The sequence below is a fragment of the Myripristis murdjan genome, chromosome 6 (assembly GCF_902150065.1).
Source record: "Myripristis murdjan chromosome 6, fMyrMur1.1, whole genome shotgun sequence".
In the NCBI taxonomy this organism is placed as follows: Eukaryota; Metazoa; Chordata; class Actinopteri; order Holocentriformes; family Holocentridae; genus Myripristis; species Myripristis murdjan.
The window spans coordinates 34444143-34464523 of record NC_043985.1 but is presented as its reverse complement, the minus strand read 5'-3'; the positions used below and the strand labels follow the sequence as shown (position 1 = coordinate 34464523).

The window sequence follows — 20381 nt, the reverse complement described above, 5'->3', positions numbered from 1 at the left end:
GTGTTTATGTTGAACACCAGTATCAGTGTGGCAAATAAAAGCCATCAGCATCTAGAGTTTTTCTGCAGCAGCTAAAGAACCCAGGAGGATGAAACAGGATTCAAAAACCTGCAGATCCTGCTAACACACATGGAGAATATGAAAAGCAGCAGTGAAAGAGCAGAAAAAAGAACCAATAAAAACAGAGAATCAGATTATAAACAGAATATAAGAAAAGAATATATGTAGCTACAGCTGTGGGGATGTGTAAATTAAATTTTTGCAGTGAATAAAGGTGAAGCAGCCATCAGATCACACTAAGCTGTCACATTCAGTCAATACTGAGTGCCAGCCCGGCAGGGCTGTCCAAATACGACCGAACAGCAGATAATAACAGGTAAGTTATAATATCAGCGGGGAGATTCGCATTTCAACGTGTCCTTTAGTCCAGTGGTTCTCAAACTTTTCTCAGTGAAGTACCCCCCATGAATTATTTTTGCAGCCAAAGTACCCCCAAGTTCAGCGGTGGGGGGTGGGGTGGGGGGAGTGCATCTTGATTTCCCGAAACTGAATAAATACCAAACATAGCAAAACAAAACTGCTCTGCTAGCTCAATCATGTTGTAACTAGAATATCCGCTGGAAAAAATATTTTAAATGGACTGATAGTTATACTTCTGCCGACTTCTCAGTCATTTTTAATCTACAGGTGCCGTGACAGCGACTCAGCAGCACAGCTGATCTTTATCTACAACTAACTTATATTAACAGTTATATTTAAATACAGGCTGCTGCTTTCCAGTGTCTGCCAGAACAAACATCTGTCTTTTCATAAACTCACTGGCAGATATTTTATTTCAGCTGGGGGTGTGTCACTCCAATTTAACGCCAGCTCCGATTAATGTGGCTAAGCAGCAAAAGTAAGGACAGTAAGCAGTCACATTAAGGCTGAACAGAGTTATAGAATCGCCTTTTCAGGCTGTTATCAATTTACCTCTGAAATAAAGACGACAGTTTTCACAGATGTGTTGATTTATTAAATGTTCATTTGAATGTACAGATGCAAACAAATTGACAAATTAATTAAATCTTTGGCCCAGGAAACTTATAAAGACTGAACAAATTAATAACGATTAATAGGCTAATTAATAACTGATAATAAACAAGAACAAAGTTAAGCTATAGCCTGCACATCTCAACAGGTACTGTCCATGGTGCTGAATCAGCCTCAGCAGGTACTGTCCATGGTGCTGAATCTGCCTCAGCAGGTACTGTCCATGGTGCTGAATCTGCCTCAGCAGGTACTGTCCGTGGTTCTGAATCTGCCTCAGCAGGCACTGTCCGTGGTGCTGACTCTGCTGAAAAAAAATCTCAAGTACCCCCTGGAGTTCCTCCAAGTACCCCCAGGGGTACGCATACCCCCAAACACTGCTCTAGTCTATTGGATAAGTGCAGATAATTGTAACATAACTTCCAATGTATGCTGTTTGAGTGACTGGGGTCTCTACCTACCAGAGTTAAAATGTGACTGAGCATTAACAGTAGGCTGAACTTTTGACTGAGAGATACTGTTGGGGTTCTTGGCTCCGCCACTGCCTGGATAACTACAGTTTCAACTGAGACTGGTGAAAACATTTTGACATTTACAATGAAAAAAGGAAAAAAAGGTTAAAACTCAGAGTTTGATAAAAATGATTTTTTTTAAAAAAAAAATTATTATATACTATATATGCTCTTATTATGGGTAAAAGCAGGCGAGAGGCTGCCCTGCTGCAGCGCTGCAGCCTGATGTTGGTCATCTGGCAGCAGAAATGTGTTTGTGGCAGATTGTTGTGGTTCAGTCGGCGCTGCAGTAAAGATTCTCCTTCAGGAAGTCCAGCATCTTCCTCCAGGCGTCTTCCTGAGCGTGGGAGTGTGGCGCCACCTCTCCGCCCCACAGCATCATTACTGAAACCAAAACAGCAGCAACACGGTGACTGTAAGTTCACCATCACCTAAAGCCCACCTGCAGGCCCTCAGAAGCTGCTGGGGACCCTGATCAAACTTTAGCCAAACTGCGTCTGCAATACATGGTTTTAATGCACACCTGCCAGCTAGTGAGAAAAGAACATTTATAGAGCTGCAACCAGAGATTATTTTGAGCTTTTTTTTTGGCATTTCTGCTCCAGTCAACAGCAACAGTAGAGAGAGACAGGAAAGGCATGATGACATGCACCAAAGGGCTTGGGCATGAATTGAACCCGGGCTGTGTTTTTGGATATTACTGAGTGTTAGGAACATGAGGCTGCATGAGACCTTGGTGGAAGGTTGGTTACGGGACAAGGAGGAACTGGGGAATTACCTTTATTACCTTTTCACACTGACTGCCCAAAGGGGGGTGAGACTTTCAAACAGATTCACACAACACCATGGAACGTTGTGGAACGGCTGGTCATGGGTCAAGGATGAACTGATTCAGCTGCATCATGTTGGCAGAGGTACGCACTCTACTGAGGGCCATCTAGTTTTATCAAACATCAGATGATAGTAATGTCTGAGTGATCTTTGTGAAGCTGGAATCAGATGATGTTTGGCTTTTTCACTTGGTAAATGACAAATGATTCATCATATAATCAATTATTGACTGTTTCAGCAGTAATTTAATTATTATCATTACCTGTCAATCAATACAGGTTAAAAATAAGATTTAAAATGTGACAGATGCACACACACGCACACACACGCACACACACACACACACACACCATGGTTAACTTACATTTCCTCTGACTGGTAGGTTTTATAAACTTGCTGGCCCGGCAGTGTGGGCTGTACGGCGGCTCGATCAGGTGACCGGCTCTGGGATACGACAGGACGGTCAGCAGGTGGCTGTTCCCAGCTCGCTCCATCATCTCCCTCATCTGGGAACACACAGTTAAAATACTCAATGTATTCTCACATTTTCTTTACCACAGGTGGATTTGCAAGATGAACATATTTACAAAACACAAAGAGGAAGTCATTAAGGCAGAAAAAAAGAGGGGAAAAAAGAGGATAAAAGCAGGGTGGGGGTACCAGTCATTATGGACAGTGTTGAGTAAGCACACTGTAGGTCACTGTGATTTACCCATCCATAACTGGTCTTTATACTATGTCAGCGTACAGGGTCCCATTTAACTGGTTGAGGCAGACTGATGACAAAAATAGATGATAACAGCCTCTGACCACGAGAGGGTTTACCACTGATAATGTCCACTCAATTGTGTGACAATATTCAAAGCAGGGGTACTGACAGTTTGCTGATTCATCAGTGCCGCCTGATCTAAGACCGTCTGTTATGACTCAGCTTGTCAGTCCGGAGCAGGAAACTCACATCGTCTGCAGATTCAGGTACAGGCCAGCTCTGATCGTCCTCGCCCACAACCAGCAGGAGAGGACACTGCAGCCGGCCCACCTGCAACACAGCACACTTCCACTAGTTAGTCATTTGGGGATAAAGTGTTGTAATTTACTTACAAGTGAACTCATGCGGTAGATACAAGTTTCTGCCATTTGGGGCTGACCATGATACCCTCACTCCCCCACCCACCCCTTCCCCATGTGACCCTAGCCTCCTCCTTGTGCTGGTCTTCCACACCCCTGGGTTTGGTGAAGCGAGGTCTGCAGTTGCCCCCTTGTTGCCCTGCATTCCCTCCATATGGTCTGACCCCCTCCATGTGGTGGTCTGACGTCTACCACTACTTCAAAGAGAGGAATTTGAGATATCTGCCCTATAGGCTCAGGTACGTCAGGCGGCTTCTGTGCTCACTGGGTCCTGTGGAACGGCTGCATGAGTATATTGTATTTCTCCAGTCTGTGGTGGCACTGCTGGTACTGTTATGACTGGGGCCTGGATTTCAAGAGCTGGAATCTGTCCTTTGTTCTTTGCTCTTTTTCTCTGTAAGCTCTCCTGATTGTTGCTGTGCCATTTTGGAAGATACTTACTTTTCCGTTCTGCCACCTAATGCTTTTCTCGAGTTGGCGTCCTTATGATGTACAATATGCTCCTCAAACAATTCCCATGAGTCCTACTGCTGACTCCAAACATCTCTGCACCTCCTGGCTGGCTCGCCAGTTATCGCCGTGGCTTTCTTGCTTCAGCTGGGTCAGCCAATCTTCAGGTTTCCATAACTCATTTTATCAAAGAATGACCCAGGCAATGAAATACAACTCATAGTCAGGCAGAATCTGGTGCAAAGTTAAAGATTTACTGTAAAAAAGAAACAAAAACACCTTCTTTCCTCCCTCGCTCCTTTCCAGCTTACTAAGAATGTGAGCTCCACATGGGATGGATGCAGAAAAATTCAACATAGGCATTCCATAATAACTGCTGGGAGTTGTTTACCCCATGGTGTGGAGCAGGAAGTCTGGACCCAGTCTTTTGCAGGAGGCTGGATGTCATGCCCTCTGCTTCTACACAGCAAGAGCATCTTTCTCTTTCTCTCTCTCTCTCTCTCTGCATATGTGACTGTGCTTGATTACAGGAGTGGGATCAGGTGTGCAAGACTCAGGTGGCAGCTCATTTATCATTTATCTCATTTATCCTGGTCACCATTGGCTTCATTAATAGCCTGATGTGATCTGTCCTTCCCCAGAAATACTTGGAGTCTCATTATCGATGGTGTGTCCACTGTGTGCTGTGTGTCCTGTATCCTGTGAATATGAACCTGCTGTATTTAGTATTTATTATTTATTCATGTATTGTCTGCTGGCTGTACAAAGAATTACCCCATGGGGACAATAAAGTTTGCGTAACCTTAACCTTAAACATCTACTCAGCTATATAAACCAGGCCTCGACTCAACCACGCCCAAATCTTAGACTCAGCGACCAGTCAGTTAAGTTCTACCTCCATCTCATTCTAGACCAATGTGCCACACATTCTGGATCTGCTCTCCACCCTCAAACTCTGGACTCATTTTCCTTTCTTCTGCTCACTCTTCATCAACTATCCTCTGGCTCCCGGCTCCCCCTTCCTGCAAAAGACTTTATTTAAGTATCATTACAATAAATCCCTTTGTTGCACCAGTCCGCTGTCTCAGTGTTCTGCGTTCTGCAATTGGGTTCAAGTTTTGCTTTCATGCCTAACACTGGATCCAACACTTACAAGACATATTTCAGGCTGACCATGCAGATTAAACCTTGAAAGTCCATAAAGCAGCTGTATCTGTGCAGCACGGCTGTGTGCTTAGTAGACCAGTTGGGGCATATCACTGTTTGCTACGCCCTCCATGGCAGGGCCGGCTTTTGGCATAGGCGGTATAGGCAGTTGCTTAGGGTGCCATCTGCTGGAGGGGCGCCGCTAGCGGCCGGAGGGACGCCGGCAGCAGTTGTTTACCGGTGGGATTTTGTCGGCGTCTGCTCCGGCACTGCTCCATGGGAAAGGTGTACCCTCACATGGGACCTCCGTTTGGTACTGCGGGCACTGAACATATCACCCTTTGAGCCCATGTCAGACTTGAAACTTGTTAAGCCAGCTTAACATATTTTCTTGAAGATAGTCAAAGTCTCTAAAAGGGGATTTAAACACATTCATCACAGCTTTCTCTTATTACATGGCAGAAATACATTTAAGGCTGATGAGACAAAAAAAAATGCCTCTGTTAGACTTCCAAAAGTATCAGGAGGTATGAGACAGAAGTTTTCTAGCAGATTTCACTCACATCCACTTTCTTGCTGGTGTCGGTTGGGATGGGCAGCAAAACATTACGCCAGATTACTTGGTTCTCATCATTGTAGTGTGATTTCTTCAAGTTTCTGGTCAGGGATAACATGAGTTACCAGACTTGGAGGAAAAAATTGTTCAGCTTTCACTAAAAATTGCTAGCTACTACTGCTAACAGGGAAAACAGTTGAACCCAGTTAAACGAGTCACAGCACGTGATAAAGTCATCTACCACAATATGACTTACTTTTCAACTTCATCAAAAAAATCAGCTATAGTTCCTCCAACTGGTTGGATGTGAGTCGCACTCAAACACACCAGGCATCTGGGCTGGGAGACCACACACACACACACACATTTAATTTCATTTCATTTATTTGTTTCACACATGTACAAATACAAAGAGAAAGGCGGGGAATCACATAAAAAAAACAACAGCAACAACAACAAAAAACAAGAAAAATATGTGTGAGGTGTGGTCAGAAACCTATAGAGGCTTATATGAAAACCACACCCAAAAAATACTAATGTTAAGATACACACAATACAAAAATCACAAATACATATTAAACACACACACACACACACACACACACACACACACACACACACACACACATTCATCAGCTGGGAATAAACCCCATCAGCTTAAGTAGCCAAATAATTAAAGTTTAATTTCATGGATTTCAATAAAACAGGAACAAAAGTACTGTCCACCAATAACTGATTACTAAACTAATGAGCTAATGACTTAAGTTACTCATTACTGCAAAAAATAATCAGATTCCTTGTTTACTTTGTAACTCATTACCCCAACAATGGAGCAATAAAACAGGATTGACTGACTGACTAATACAGCAATACATCCATATTGCAGAGTCTGGCTGCACCTTGATACAAATCTCATTGAAAAAGCACATGAAGACAGTGTGCAGGCATTTCCTCACCTGGATCACATTGGAGTAAATAGTTTTCAGAGCCATAGAGGAGCCAAAGCAAAGACCCACCAATCCGATCCTGCGCCTGCAGACCTGAGGGTGCTGCTGCAGCACTCTGTAGGCGTCCTGCAGGACAGCCACAGCACCAGACCTCAACAACTGACAGTTTACAAAAACCCAAAACACTCTGCCTCTTACTTACTGACAGAGCTGTTGAAACAACATCTAAGAAGAGTTAAAGAACAGTTTGTTTTTCAGATGGATTTTATGTCACGCCCCCACATGCTCTGTCAACAGGAAACACATCAAATTGAAAATCGAAGAGGCTCTCAAAAGGAACCTTGAAGCTCTCATGCTTTCCAGTCTGAACTGATCATTACCTCAAAGTATTCATTCTTCACCTCAGCTGGTTTCATATAGTCCAGGGCCAGAGAGGCAAAACCATGAGAGGCCAGGAGTGCTGAGCGGTACTCCACCAAACCGCCACCGCCGCCCCACAAGTCCAACAAGCCGGGGAACGGTCCGGGCCCTGTAGGATCAAATGCATAAACAGCCGACTTTACATTCAGAGCCACACTGGCCACAAGATCAGATCCAAAAGGTGTTGGTCTACCAATAAAGTATTGCCTGAGGCTTGATCTCAAAAGGTCAGATCCTCCTTTCTGAACCACATTAGAAAAGTTCACTTTGTTGTGTTGATTTTAGGGCTTCATTTAACCAAGCATTTAACCAGCCATTTTTTTTTTTGTCAGTTAATCTACTGATCATTTTTTCAGTCAGTAATTTCATTAAAACAAAGTCTCATGGGAAATGCAGAGCCCAAGGACAGCACATCATATTGCTCCCAGCAATTGCATTTCCTCTGCCAATTGCTTCTACCTGGAGGCAGGAAGAGGGTCGCGTGAAGTCCACCCTCTGTAAAGCCGACTCTTCGGACGCCAGGCGCCATGTACCAACGCTCCACCATCACACTGGCCAGCATCGCCTGATCCATGAAACCCTCCGACTGGTGACCCTGGTACACTGAGAGCCTCACCTGTATGGGAGTCTGGACGTCCTGCTTCCTGAACCTGAAGACGGATGAGGCAAAGTTTGCTTAGAGGAGACGTGTTGTGAATGAATGAAAAACTGACCGCTGCTATAAGCTGGGTTGATATATCTCCGCACATAAAGTCCAGTCCATTTACCACTGTTAATCAAGCTAGCTAACAACAACTGTAGTGGCAACTTACCGGTTATTACAAAGAAAAAAAAAGCCGGAGCAGATTTTCAGGTCCCTTAAGGCCCTTTTATGGACAGAGATGCTAACTTATGTCTGAATTTAAAATCAAATGTAAATGTGAAGCAATCATTAATAGACTTAATTGTATTATTGTGACAACATCTGATAGTGACAGAGGTAAGTACAGTAAGTATAGCACTGGTTTTTATTAATGAGACTGAAAATTGATGCAGTATTGATCGATCAGCCTACCGGAGCCCTGGTCTGCTGCCTGGCACCAGCCTCTGGCTCCACAACAAACCCATCGGTTCCACCCCAACATACGTTCCTCCCAGACTGGGGTCTTTGGTAACTATAAAGCAAAATGATGAAAACAATAAATTGGGATCCTCAGAGTTTAAGGTTGATTACAGCAGGGCTGTAGTTTTGTTCTGAGAAATGAAATAGCCACTGAGGAAGTCCTATCTTTAAGATGCTTTAAGAACATTTCAGTGTTGTACAGTTAAAAATAGCAAACAAACAAACAAACGAACAACAACAACAAACAAAAAAAAACACCCAGGAAAATAAAAACTCAAAACTCACTCAAAAACACTCAAGGAATTTTGTTGATTTTGGTGATAAACTTAATTAATTACAGACTAATTTAATTAATTAAATTATTTTGCAGAATGGGGCTGAAGATTCTGACCATCAGGAAAGTCTATACCATTCACGTTCCGTAAACAAGGTCATATGAGTATGTGGCTAAACATTATTTTACAATACAGCGGACATCATGACAACGCTCCTGTCCAGATACTTAACGCAATTCACAAATTTCTAAAGCCCTGGAAAGTTAATATTTTCTCCATATTCTCCTTTCTAGACTTGTGGTGCAACTAATTTTTCAAGATGTGGAATTTTTTAAAGGAATTTCTACATTGTTTTCCAGAATATCTGTGGTATTTCTGCTTTCCAAGACCAAGACAAATCCCAAATTCCAAGACAAATTCCAAACATTTTGTGTGAATCTCAAACTTTTGAACAGGGGCGTGTGGTCCATTAAGGGCGCTGGGGCACCGCCCCTCTTGCAATTCCAACCGTAAAATGCATAATTTAATTAAAAATCGTTTTTGTTGTTGTTGTGTTGTATGTGTGTGTACATTTCTGTTGTTACTCTCAGATAAATCATATGTAATCACAGAAACATCTAATAACTAATACAAAAGCGCTGCCGACAATCTTTCTGTGTGCCGAAGGGCGTACTTCTCTCCGACCGACGGTGTGTGTATGGAATACGTTGGCTTTTCTGATAGCCCCCGATTGGCTGACACCATACACCGAAAATAACTGGATCTTTCGGGCGGTGAATTTTACGCCCAGGAAATGTTGCCACATTGGGCGATTTTCTGCTTAATTCGGTGGCGTTACAGTGGATTGTGTCGCTAAACATGAGCTTCGGTGGGTTGAAAAAATGTTGGCCTAGTTCAGGTTACAGACGTTTTAATAAGGCTATTATTATTTCAATGTTTGGTCATATTCTTTTCCGGTAATAATTCAAGTTTTTTTAATCAACATGGCAACCCTGCTCAAGTGCGCCGTCTGCATTCTAGCTGGTCAGACGGATAGCAACAGTGGCTAACGTTAAAATAGATGTACACTTTGCTGAAAACAGTATTGATTCACTACTCAAAAATCCATTTAGCCGGTGGACGTTATCAGAAAAGCTCACAGTGAAAAATCTTGGGCCAGACCAGCCGAAGGACCTGAATATCCAGCAGCCTTCTGGACGTGATCGAGGGAAATTCTACATTCGGAGTTTTGCTAGCGAGTGGTATCAACGCAAACCGTGGGTTTCTAGTTGTACCAAAAGGCGTGCTCTTTTTTGTTTCCCATGCCTCCTGTTTCGGACGTCCACATCTGACACAACGTGGGCAGAAACGGGAGTGACAGATTTGAAGCATCTTTCAGAAAAATGTAAAAAAAAAAAAAAAAACATGAAGAAACCAAGTATCATATTGATAACGCAATGAAACTGGCTATGTTTGGAAAAGCAAACATTGCTAGCCAGATTAGCGACAGCTATCGGGTTGGTATAGCTAAGCACCATGAAGAGGTCGGAAGGAACCGAGCCGTTCTTTCAAGGATTATTGACTCAAATTTTGTGGTGCATATGAACTTGCATTACTTGGCCACGATGAGACCTATTACACGGCGAACCCTGGGATTTTTAACGGACTAGTGGATTTTGTAGCTGAATTGGACAGTGTGTTGAAACACCATTTGGAAACGGCCACGGTGTTTAAAGGTACGTCCAATACAATACAGCATTTATCCCCTGAAAGCAGGCAAAGGGTACACGGATCTTTGTTTGTGATAATGTGATAATAATCGTAAAGTGAAAGCAGCAGGCCACATATATCTTTTTTTTTTTTTTTTTTTTTTGTAAGTTATAGAAACCACTAGCCTAGCCGTTAGCCACAAGCAGCTGGCTTTCTGCTACCTTTACGGTGCATGAGAGGTGCCAGAATACGCGGAGGCTCAGAGAAACCTTGGTCCATAGCCCCACCTAGTGGAAAAGTCACGCCACGCTACTGCTTTTGAAGGACTTAAAAAATTGTAAAACAACGCTTTGACTGAATGCTCGTCCAGAATGGGGCTGAAGATTGTGTCCGTCAGGGAAGTCTGTACCGTTCACGTCCCCGCCAGCGTCCGTGACGTAGTGACCGAACGCCTCCCAGGTGTCTCCGTCCTCTGAGTGCAGGAGGGCGTGCATGGTCAGCGGGTGAGCAGGCGGCGCGTTCTGCACTCGAACACTGAACTTTTCATCCACCAGTCCTCTGGATGGCTGGACTGACAGCAAGAGACGCCACAGGTTTCTCATCTGTCCAACTGTCCTGAACAGAGAGGAAAATCAAACAGTACCACTGAATATTAAGGGTGGAGAATGGGCAGATTTTAGTTTTACTACTGCAGACTTGAGTTGAATCTGCTGCTTCAAAGGATGACCAGGGGGAATTAATCAGCAAGGCAATAAGCAAGCCCTCCTGTAAATATGGATAAATTATAGAACTGTGTATTTACAGTGTACTTACTGCTGCACAGAGGAGATGCGAGTCAACACACAGAGCACACTGGGTTAGAGACAGAACATATCCACTCAGCTGCTGGCCGTCCTGCTTCCTCTCTGCTCATCACACAAGCTCTGGCAGGTAAAATTCATAGAAACATCTACGTCAGAAGTATTAAATTCAAATTTTGGGAGGTTTGATTAATCAAATTTCCTCCCCAGCATAAAGGTATCCCATCATATCTTGATGTCCCACTTTTCTTGTGATTGGTAAACCTAAAGGGATGTAGTACTGAGGATTTATATTTACAATAAAAAAAAAAAAAAGTAATAAAACAGCCATTGCTATTTCATATTTCAGGAACTGTTTGCATAATCGTTGTGGGCTTTTAAATTTTGCTATTTTAATTTGTGCTGTTTTTGAAAGCACTTTCTGTCAAAGAATCTGCACTTGTCAGAGTCAGGTGCCACAAAGCATTATGGGAAACAACTGCTTTACCTCTGATCTCGGTGGTCATTGGCTCAAGAATGTGACCAACATCACCATGTTTCTGTGGTGAACCGTACCACAGTACCTGGAAGCTTTACTCTCTCATGTAATGTGTGTGTACATGTGTCTGTGTGTGTGTGTGTGTGTGTGTGTGTGTGTGCATATATCTGTAGGCTGTTTCCATGCAGTCTTTGCAGAAAATAATGAGTAGACATGGCAAAATGTTTATCTAGACTTCCTTTGGGTGCTTTGGATCACATATTGAACTGGCTTGTACTTCAGATTCAGATTCAGATTCAGCTTTATTTGTCCTTTACAGGAAACTTGTTTTCACCAGCCCGTACAAAAACAGGAAAACCTCCTCAAGATACAACACGCATTATAAATACGTCACACACATATAACAAAAGAAAACACACATTTAACGACCAATTGATTTGTTTAGCTCTGTTATAGCAGAGGGGACAAAGCTCCTGCTGAGCATGACGTCACTTTAAGACAAGGAGGCGCGTTGTAGTTTGTGACATTCCGTGGTTGTAGATAGTTTTTAATTTACTTTTATGGTGGTAAGATGGTGATTTCCTGCTGTGCCGTGCAGTGTGCCAACAGGCAAGGCTGTAAGCCTAATCTAGCCTTTTACAGGAGACCTTTTGATGCGGACAGTCGTAAGGACTGGCAGCCCTTCAAATACTCCTGCAGCGAGCATTTGTTACAAGGTAAGTTTCATATTAAAACGTTATCAAACTTATATAACCTTATCCATGTTAGAGTGAGTCAAAACAAACTCAGTGTAGTTAGCTAACGTAGCTACCGTTAGCTAACAAACTAAAGTAGGGTTTGTTTACTAGTAGCGATGCTAGCTAGCTACTAACATTAGCTAGCTAGTCCTTCTCAGGACTCTGTTCATATTAGCTGGCACTCCTAATTAAGCAATAAGCCCTGAGAAGCTGTGGGTTACAGTGACGGAGCTAATACTAATACAGTGAATACGAACAGAGTCCTGAGAAGCCCTGAGAATGCCGCTTCAGTTCAGTCCTGTAAACAGGAAGCAGGATGATGAGGTTGTGGTCGCTGTAACCTAGTGGTGCTTGGCAACGAGAGGTGTATGCGTCCGGGATATTCCGATAACACAAGTCCAGTATTTTTTTCCTCCTTGTCGGTATGTTCATGTAGGGGAGACTGGGGTAAGTTGAGCCAAAGGGTAAGTTGAGCCACCCCCTGTTGCTAGGAAATGGTAAAAAACATTGATCATTTGACCAAATATTTAAGAGGAAGGCATCATTTCATGGAGTCTGTGAAGGTAAGAACCACATGGGTAAAGTGGTTAGACATTTATTTCCAAAAAAAACATTTTTTACTCTTGAAAGTGAATTCAGTCTATCATCAGTTTCATGAGAATTGTGTTAAGGCCAAAACAGATCATTTTAAATTTGTTTTATACATCAGTTGTGGTATCTATGAGCTACAACATGAGGTCATAAACCTAGCATAAAAGTGCACCGTTTTAGCTGTGGGGACTAAAAAAGTCAAAATGGTACCTCTGGGGTAAGTTGAGCCATTTGGCCAGGGGTAAGCTGAGCCACTTCAGGAACAGCTTGAGAAGAAGTGTAAAGGCAGAAATGTCGGAGAGTGGGCTCAACTGGGGAGAGCTTGAGCAAAAAGCCACGAACAGAGTGAAATGGAGGATATTTGTCAGTGGCCGATGCACCCAAGAGGAGCAAAGGGCTTAAGTCAAGTAAGTCAAGTTGAGCCGGAGCCCCATACACTTAATAAGTGTATTTTGGCTGTAGCCTAAATGTCTTAAGTATTAAATAAATATGAAATATTGAATGAATGAATGTATGAATAAATGAATAAATAAATAAATAAATATTGATTACTTATTAAGTGTATGGGGTAAGTGTATTTTGGTTCAATGTTCAAATGTGTTACGTTCATATGTTCATAACTGACCTTACTGTCAGCAAGGACACCAAGAAACTAGTGTTCTAGTGTTTTCTTTCCAAAAACACAGCTGTTAATGTTCTCTTCCCAGGCATGTTAAAACAGCTGTTTATTGTACCTGTTGAATTGTGTTTAATACATAAAAATGCACATGAATGTGAAGAAGTGACTGTTATTTAGGGAGGGAGAAGGTGAGGGAGGGGTGGGATGGAGGTGGGGAGGAAGGTAGGGGGTAAGTAGGGATACGGCTCAACTTACCCCGCTCCTACGCTCAACTTACCCCATACACGGGGTAAGTTGTGCCACGAGACCACTTTTTTTGGTCATGCTATATTATAGAAACAGTTATGTTTACACTCATTCTGTTTGTTTGAAGAGATGCACAACATCCTGAAATATATGCAGATATATTAGTTAGCGACAAAACTATGATTGCCTTGATGTAGTGATCCTAAATATGAAAAATGGCTCATCTTACCCCAGTCTCCCCTACTGGTGAAATGAAGGCACAACCTTGTCCAGTCTGCAACTATTAAAATCACGTGTTATGAACACCGGAGTGCTTGGGTATTTGCCCTGCATGTCGCTAATGGTACTAGCCACTATCTCGGATGCTGTGTTAGCATTAGCGCTTGGTGGAACATACAGACAGCTGATGACAACAGTGGGAAACTCCCGGGCTAGATGGAAGGGGCGAAGGGACAGGGTCAACATTTCCACGTCAGGAGTGCAAATCTTGCTGTGGGTCTTAATGTTCTTACACCACCTGTCATTGACGTACATGCAGACCCCTCCACCTCTCCTCTTACCGGATTTCTTTGTGTGGTCAGCCCTGATTATGGTAAAGTTTTCAAGGTCCACTGCAGCATCTGGTGTTGCCTCGTCCAACCATGTTTCTGACAGGGCGATGACAGAGGCTTCCACGTAGGTTCTCTCGACTCGGCATTTGGCATGGAGTACATCCATTTTGTTTCGGAGAGACCGTACATTTGACATGATAATCAAGGGGAGAGGGGGTTTAAAGGGCCGCTTCTGCAGCCTAGTCCAGAGCCCCGCTCGCTTCCCTCTCTTCCTCTTCCTCCTTCTGCCGGCAGGACACTGGATGGCTTAATCCCGCAGGGCATGGAAGAGCGGAGTTGGAGCAGAGCTTCCCTGGTGTAGGAGAGTCCATGATTGTCCCGGGACCTTGGGAATAACGCTCGGCTATTCCTTGTTACAATCCATAGGATGTATAGTATGATCACGGTCGCTCTGTGCAGTTTTATCCACATAATGACAAACCAACTGACTAGACGCTTGACTGGACTTAGAAAACAAACAACAAACAAACAAAACGCAGACAATTACTTGAGGTAGACAAAAACGCACGGGCAGTGTCGTCGCAGCAGGAGCATGTGCCGTAGATCCTGCTTCCTTCCAGATTCAGCATTCCCCTTTCTTTTCTTTCTCTCGACCCCACAAAGGGTTAACACAAAGGGTTAACAGTAGAAGCCAAACAGAAGTGGTAAACATCATTTGCAAGCTGGGAGCCTGAAGTTATTCTAGACATTAATCTGTAAAGAACATTGTGTTCTGATTAGATAAAAGTGAAGGACAAACTATCCAGAGGCATCAGTGTGGAAAAGAGCGCCCTCGCCCAAAGACAGGTGCTATACAAACACACCTGCACTGTCATGCGAGTTTGCGAGCCAAAGCACACAAAAGGAGTGTATCATTATTATATTTACACTAGTATGGACACACCTTCTCATTTAATGTTTTTTCTTTATTTCCATGACTATTTACATTGTAGATTCTCACTGAAGGCATCAAAACTATGAATGAACACATGTGGAATCATGTAGTAGTAAAGAAAAAACAACATTTTAGACTTTAGATTCTTCAAAATAGCCACCCTTTGCTCTGATTACTGCTTTGCACACTCTTGGCATTCTCTCCATGAGCTTCAAGAGGTAGTCACCTGAAATGGTTTCCAACAGTCTTGAAGGAGTTCCCAGAGGTGTTTAGCACTTGTTGGCCCCTTTGCTTTCACTCTGCGGTCCAGCTCACCCCAAACCATCTGGATTGGGTTCAGGTCCGGTGACTGTGGAGGCCAGGTCATCTGCCGCAGCACTCCATCACTCTCCTTCTTGGTCAAATAGCCCTTACACAGCCTGGAGGTGTGTTTGGGCTCATTGTCTTGTTGAAAAATAAATGATGGTCCAACTAAACACAAACCGGATGGGATGGCATGTCGCTGCAGGATGCTGTGGTCGCCATGCTGGTTCAGTGTGCCTTCAATTTTGAATAAATCCCCAACAGTGTCACCAGCAAAACACCCCCACACCGTCACACCTCCTCCTCCATGCTTCATGGTGGTCTCCGTTCACCTTTTCTGCGTCGCACAGAGACACAACGGGTGGAACCAAAGATCTCAAATTTGGACTCATCAGACCAAAGCACAGATTTCCACTTTGTTTGGGCCAAGAAACACAAGCAATGGACATTCCTTGTCTCTTCTGCTTGTTGCTTTTCCATAGTAGTGGTTTCTTAGCGGCTACTTGACCATGAAGGCCTGATTGGCGCAGTCTCCTCTTAACAGTTGATGTCGAGATGTGTCTGCCACTAGAGCTCTGTGTGGCATTTATCTGGTCTTTGATCTGAGCTGCTGTTAACTTGCGATTTCTGAGGCTGGTGATTCGGATGAACTTGTCCTCAGAAGCAGAGGTGACTCTTGGTCTTCCTTTCCTGGGGCAGTCCTCATTTGAGCCAGTTTCATCATAGCACTTGAGGGTTTTTGTGACTGCACTTGGGGACACATTCAAAGTTTTTGCAATTTTCCGGACTGACTGACCTTCATTTCTTAAAGTAATGATGGCCACTCGTTTTTCTTTAGTTAGCTGAACGGTTCTTGCCATAATATGAATTCTAACAGTTGTCAAAAAGGGCTGTTATAGCTGTGTTGTGCATGACTACTGCACAACACAACTGATGGTCCCAACCCCATTAAGAAGGCAAGAAATTTCACAAATGAACCCTGAAAAAGCACACCTGTGAAGTGAAAACCATTTTAAGTGACTACATCATGAAGCTCATTGAGAGAAGGCCAAGAGTTTGCAGCGCTGTCAACAAAGCAAAGGGTGGCTACTTTGAAGAATCTAAAATATAAAACATATTTAGTTATTTAACATTTTTTTCTTTGCTACACAATTCCATATATCTTGCTTCATATATTTGATGTCTTCACTATGTATCTACAATGTAGAAAGTAGTAAAAATAAAGAAAAAACATTGAATGAGAAGGTGTGTCCAAACTTTTGACTGGTAGTGTATGTTCCAGTTGGTGTTCCTAGAATATAGATGACTGATAAATGAAAAAGACCCAGGGCTGTATTTTCTTGGAGCCGAAATGACCAGCACAGTAGCCCTTCTTTTCAATAAAGAACATTTAAATCTACATGCCTTGGTGATGTCATCCTTTATATAGCCTGCCTACCAATTGTTTTAAGCACAGTAAACACAGGTAATATTTCACCAGACTTTCTCCAATTTGTCTGGGACAATGAAATCTACCTGGACAAATGGATCGGCACTCAAAAGTCCCTGCGAGACCTTCCATGCTGCAACTTGTCAGAGCACTTGTGCAGTTAAAACAGAGCCCTCAGCCTTTTCCTGTCCGGCTGTATCTACACGTTGTGACAATAAAGGCTGCTCTCAGTTAGAGGCCGGGTCTTAATTAACTGTTTTTGTGATTACCACAGATGTAGTTTTATTTCATTTCAGTGAACGTGTTTCACCCTTGGATCAGGAACATTACACCAAATTAACCCTTACCTGTGGGTGTGACGTCAACAGTTGTATGGTACATATACGTCAGTCACCCACACACTCTCTCTCTCTCTATCAGCAAGAACTTATACCAGTGTGTGGGCTGCCTTGTTTCACTCATTACTCATGGTTTGATTGCCAGTTGTTGGGCTGTCTTGTGTTGGGCACCCCCCTTGGATTTGTTGCAGGCAAATGTGATTGCTGCATTCAGGACATGATTCCATACTTCCTCTGTGAGTTTGTATGTGTGATCGTGTTAGTGCTTCTCTTTCAGTAGCTACAATATGGAATCTCAGAACAAATATTTTGCTAATACTTTAATGCAGCTGACCATGGCAAGGCAACATATTTGGCAGAATCAGTAAGGGCTGGCAGGTGCAGACTGTGCTGCAGTTTTGGATGCTGCCATTGCTCCAGGTGATGTATTTGGTCCTGCAGTTGATGTATTTGGTCCTGCAGGTGATGTATTTGGTCCTGGATGTCCAGCTGTTCATGAGGGTTGGACCTTTGCTGGGGAGGAACTTTTTAAGTTTAACCTGCCAGAGCCGCTCTTCATTTGTTTGCCAAGCAGAAAAGAAGCAGGACGTCCAGCACCTGAGTGAATATTTTGTTTCTAACGCAGTGTGCTCTGTGTTTTGAGTTGCATCTCCTCTGTGCAGCAGTAAGTACACTGTAAATACACAGTTCTAATATTTATTCATATTTAAAATGGTTGCTTATTGCCTCACTGATTTTATTCCTTCTGTTCACCTTTTGACACAGCAGTTACATCTATATAGGAAAACAGAGGTAAAAAGGTGAGGAAAATGATGTCTCCTCTGGAAGCTTCAGCAGCTCTAACTGGAATGAAGTGATGTTACTTGTGAATCCAAGTCAACCACAGACAACATGAGCCATCAATATGACATGACTGACATGAGTTTTTTTTTTAAATAATTATATAAAATAAAAAATAATTAAATTAAAAAAATAAATAAAATAAAAAGTCCCAAAGCTGCTATTGTGAGAAACATGATGCATCGCCGTTGACAACCAAACAAAGGGCTGTCCCATTCCCTTTTTATAGTACTTCAGCCCCTTGCAGCCTCACGCACTCAGTCACTTACCAGGTGCAGCTCCTTAAGTCAGTGAGGGCTCAGGGCTCAGGGCTTAGGGAGGAGATTGAGATTCAGCCCCTGTGTGTGTGTGGGGCGTGCATTACCAACTAACGCCCCCCCTGCTACAACAGGTAACCGGAACTACCAAAAAACTTGCATATACAACCAATATAAATAATATAAACGATATAAACAATATAGACAATATGGACAATATAGGCCAAAGTGGTGCTGAGGCAGCTAGTAATATTCATTTTAAATCAGAATATATTAATAGGTTTTGAGAATGTTCACAAAATAGCATACCACAATAATTCACTATAAAATATTTACTCACATATGCACATTGTATACATCTATGCACATTGTTTTTTGCACATTGTGTACTTAGGGCTCTAGTTTCCCGGAGCAGCGCAGGGTGGCACAGTGAGGCGAACCGCCCGCAGAGCTATTTTCGAGCAGCGCAACCTGAAGCGCGCTCAGTTTTGTTGTATGGCAGACTGAGGTGCGCTGAGATGGGAGTGGCGTTGCAGCCGGGGGAGGTGTCGACAGATTCAGCTTGGCGTAGTGACAGTTTCGTGCCAAAAGGCTTCGCCGAGGTGCGCTCCGTCTGAAACCAGGTCTACTTTCAGCGCAGGCTGTGCACAGCTGGTGTGGTGGAAGTTTGTCTGACCGGCGTGTAGTGCGCACACATCACCAAAATCTCACAGGCAGGTGTCCAGAATGTCAGGCACATTAACAATGCAATAAATACCGACAAAAAACACTATTCGGTGCTACTGTCTCAATCAGCACATACATTTATCTCCATATCGACTGTCCCGTCACATCTGATGTCAGATCAAAGGAGATTGGCAGCGTAATGGAAACCCAACCTGATCACCTGTCAGTCAAACAATGTGTACTGTGATGTCTTTTTTCCAGTCATGAATAGTCAGAATAAATCTAGTAACAGCAACAAAGCACAGCAGACTGACAAACTGATAGAATGTGTAATATGTATTTTAATTTTAGTAAATGACAGTGTGTTGAGGGACTTACCTTTTTATGCAAGGATACAGCTTCTGCTGAGATGCTTGTGAATGTCCTCTCAGCATCATGGTCACTCAGGAAGGGCAGGGACTTGAACTGGGGGTCCAGAGCTGTTGCAGTGTAGAAGAGATCATCGAGGCCAGTGTAGCGTTTCTCCAAGTCATTCCTGAACGCCTGCTTCATCTCTCTGATTACCACTGAGTCTTTATCTGATGCTTCAAAGTTCTTTTTAAGCTTTGCTTTGATTGGGGAAATCATTGAAAGTGTGGGCCGCTTGTCTTCAGACATGGTCATGGTCACAAGTTTGACCGGTGCCATCAGCTTGACAATGTCTTCACCATCACCAAAGTCTACGTCCATTAGAGTGTTCACCCCTCCTTCTTTTCGGAGATCCCTGGACAAGAGTGCAGCAGAAATGGCAGGCTGTTGCTCCAAAAAGCGTTCAAGCATGTCGTATGAGCTGTTCGAACGGGTTGACACATCTTGTATAAGCTTGTGGGAAGGCAAGGCCAGCTGTTTCTGTTTCTCTTGTAGAATTTCTGCTGCCCTAACACTGTGGTGAAAAAAACCAACCACTTTCCTCACTCTTCCCAGCAACCCTGTTACTGTGTTCACCTTGAAGGCTTTCTGTGTGGCAAGATTGATAGTATGTGCAAAGCACATGAGGTGAGGGGTCATCTCTGCTTCCTCTCCAGCTATCACCATATTACTGGCATTGTCAGTAACCAGGGCTGGATCCTTATCAAGAAGATTCCAGTCAACACATGCCTGTTTCAGCAGAGCACATATATTCTTCCCAGTGTGCGATCCTTTGAACACCCTGGTCTGTAAGACATGACTCTTTAACTGCCAATCTGGAGTGATGTGGTGGGCTGTGATCGTCACATACGACTCAGTCGCACATGACGTCCAAGCATCAGTCGTTAAAGCCACTCCCTCTGCATTTGCTAGTTCTTTTTCAACTTAGCGCTTCACTTGAGCATACAACTCCGGTGCATGTGTTGGCGATATGCTTTCGGGACGGTACTGTATACCTTGGCTCTAACGTATGCATCAAGTCCTGAAATCCTTCCCACTCAACTATACTGTAAGGACATAAGCCCTTGGCGATGAAACGGGTTACTGCAGCCGTGATTTC

At 43.3% G+C, this 20381-nt stretch overlaps 1 protein-coding gene across 1 annotated transcript; it reads right to left on the bottom strand.

Moving 5' to 3' along the window:
• Positions 1-1815: 1815 nt before the first annotated feature.
• On the bottom strand, positions 1816-19693 carry LOC115361032 (peroxisomal succinyl-coenzyme A thioesterase-like). The gene is made up of 12 exons (XM_030054268.1): positions 19253-19693; positions 15677-15681; positions 10495-10700; positions 8074-8173; positions 7479-7669; positions 6980-7128; positions 6609-6725; positions 5909-5991; positions 5660-5753; positions 3331-3411; positions 2737-2878; positions 1816-1925 (listed from the first exon to the last, which is right to left on the bottom strand). The coding sequence occupies exons 1-12, from the start codon at positions 19691-19693 to the stop codon at positions 1816-1818; spliced, it is 1719 nt and encodes a 572-aa protein (XP_029910128.1).
• Positions 19694-20381: the final 688 nt, after the last annotated feature.

Bases quoted from the DNA above. Each gene is read 5' to 3' on its own strand.
- LOC115361032 (XM_030054268.1), bottom strand. From the start codon at position 19,693: ATGCTTGAACGCTTTTTGGAGCAACAGCCTGCCATTTCTGCTGCACTC. The intron at 6,726-6,979 runs GTAATGATCAGT...GCTGTCCTGCAG, and splicing joins TGAAGAATGAATACTTTGAG to GACGCCTACAGAGTGCTGCA. The intron at 5,754-5,908 runs GTAAGTCATATT...ATCCCTGACCAG, and splicing joins TTTTTTGATGAAGTTGAAAA to AAACTTGAAGAAATCACACT.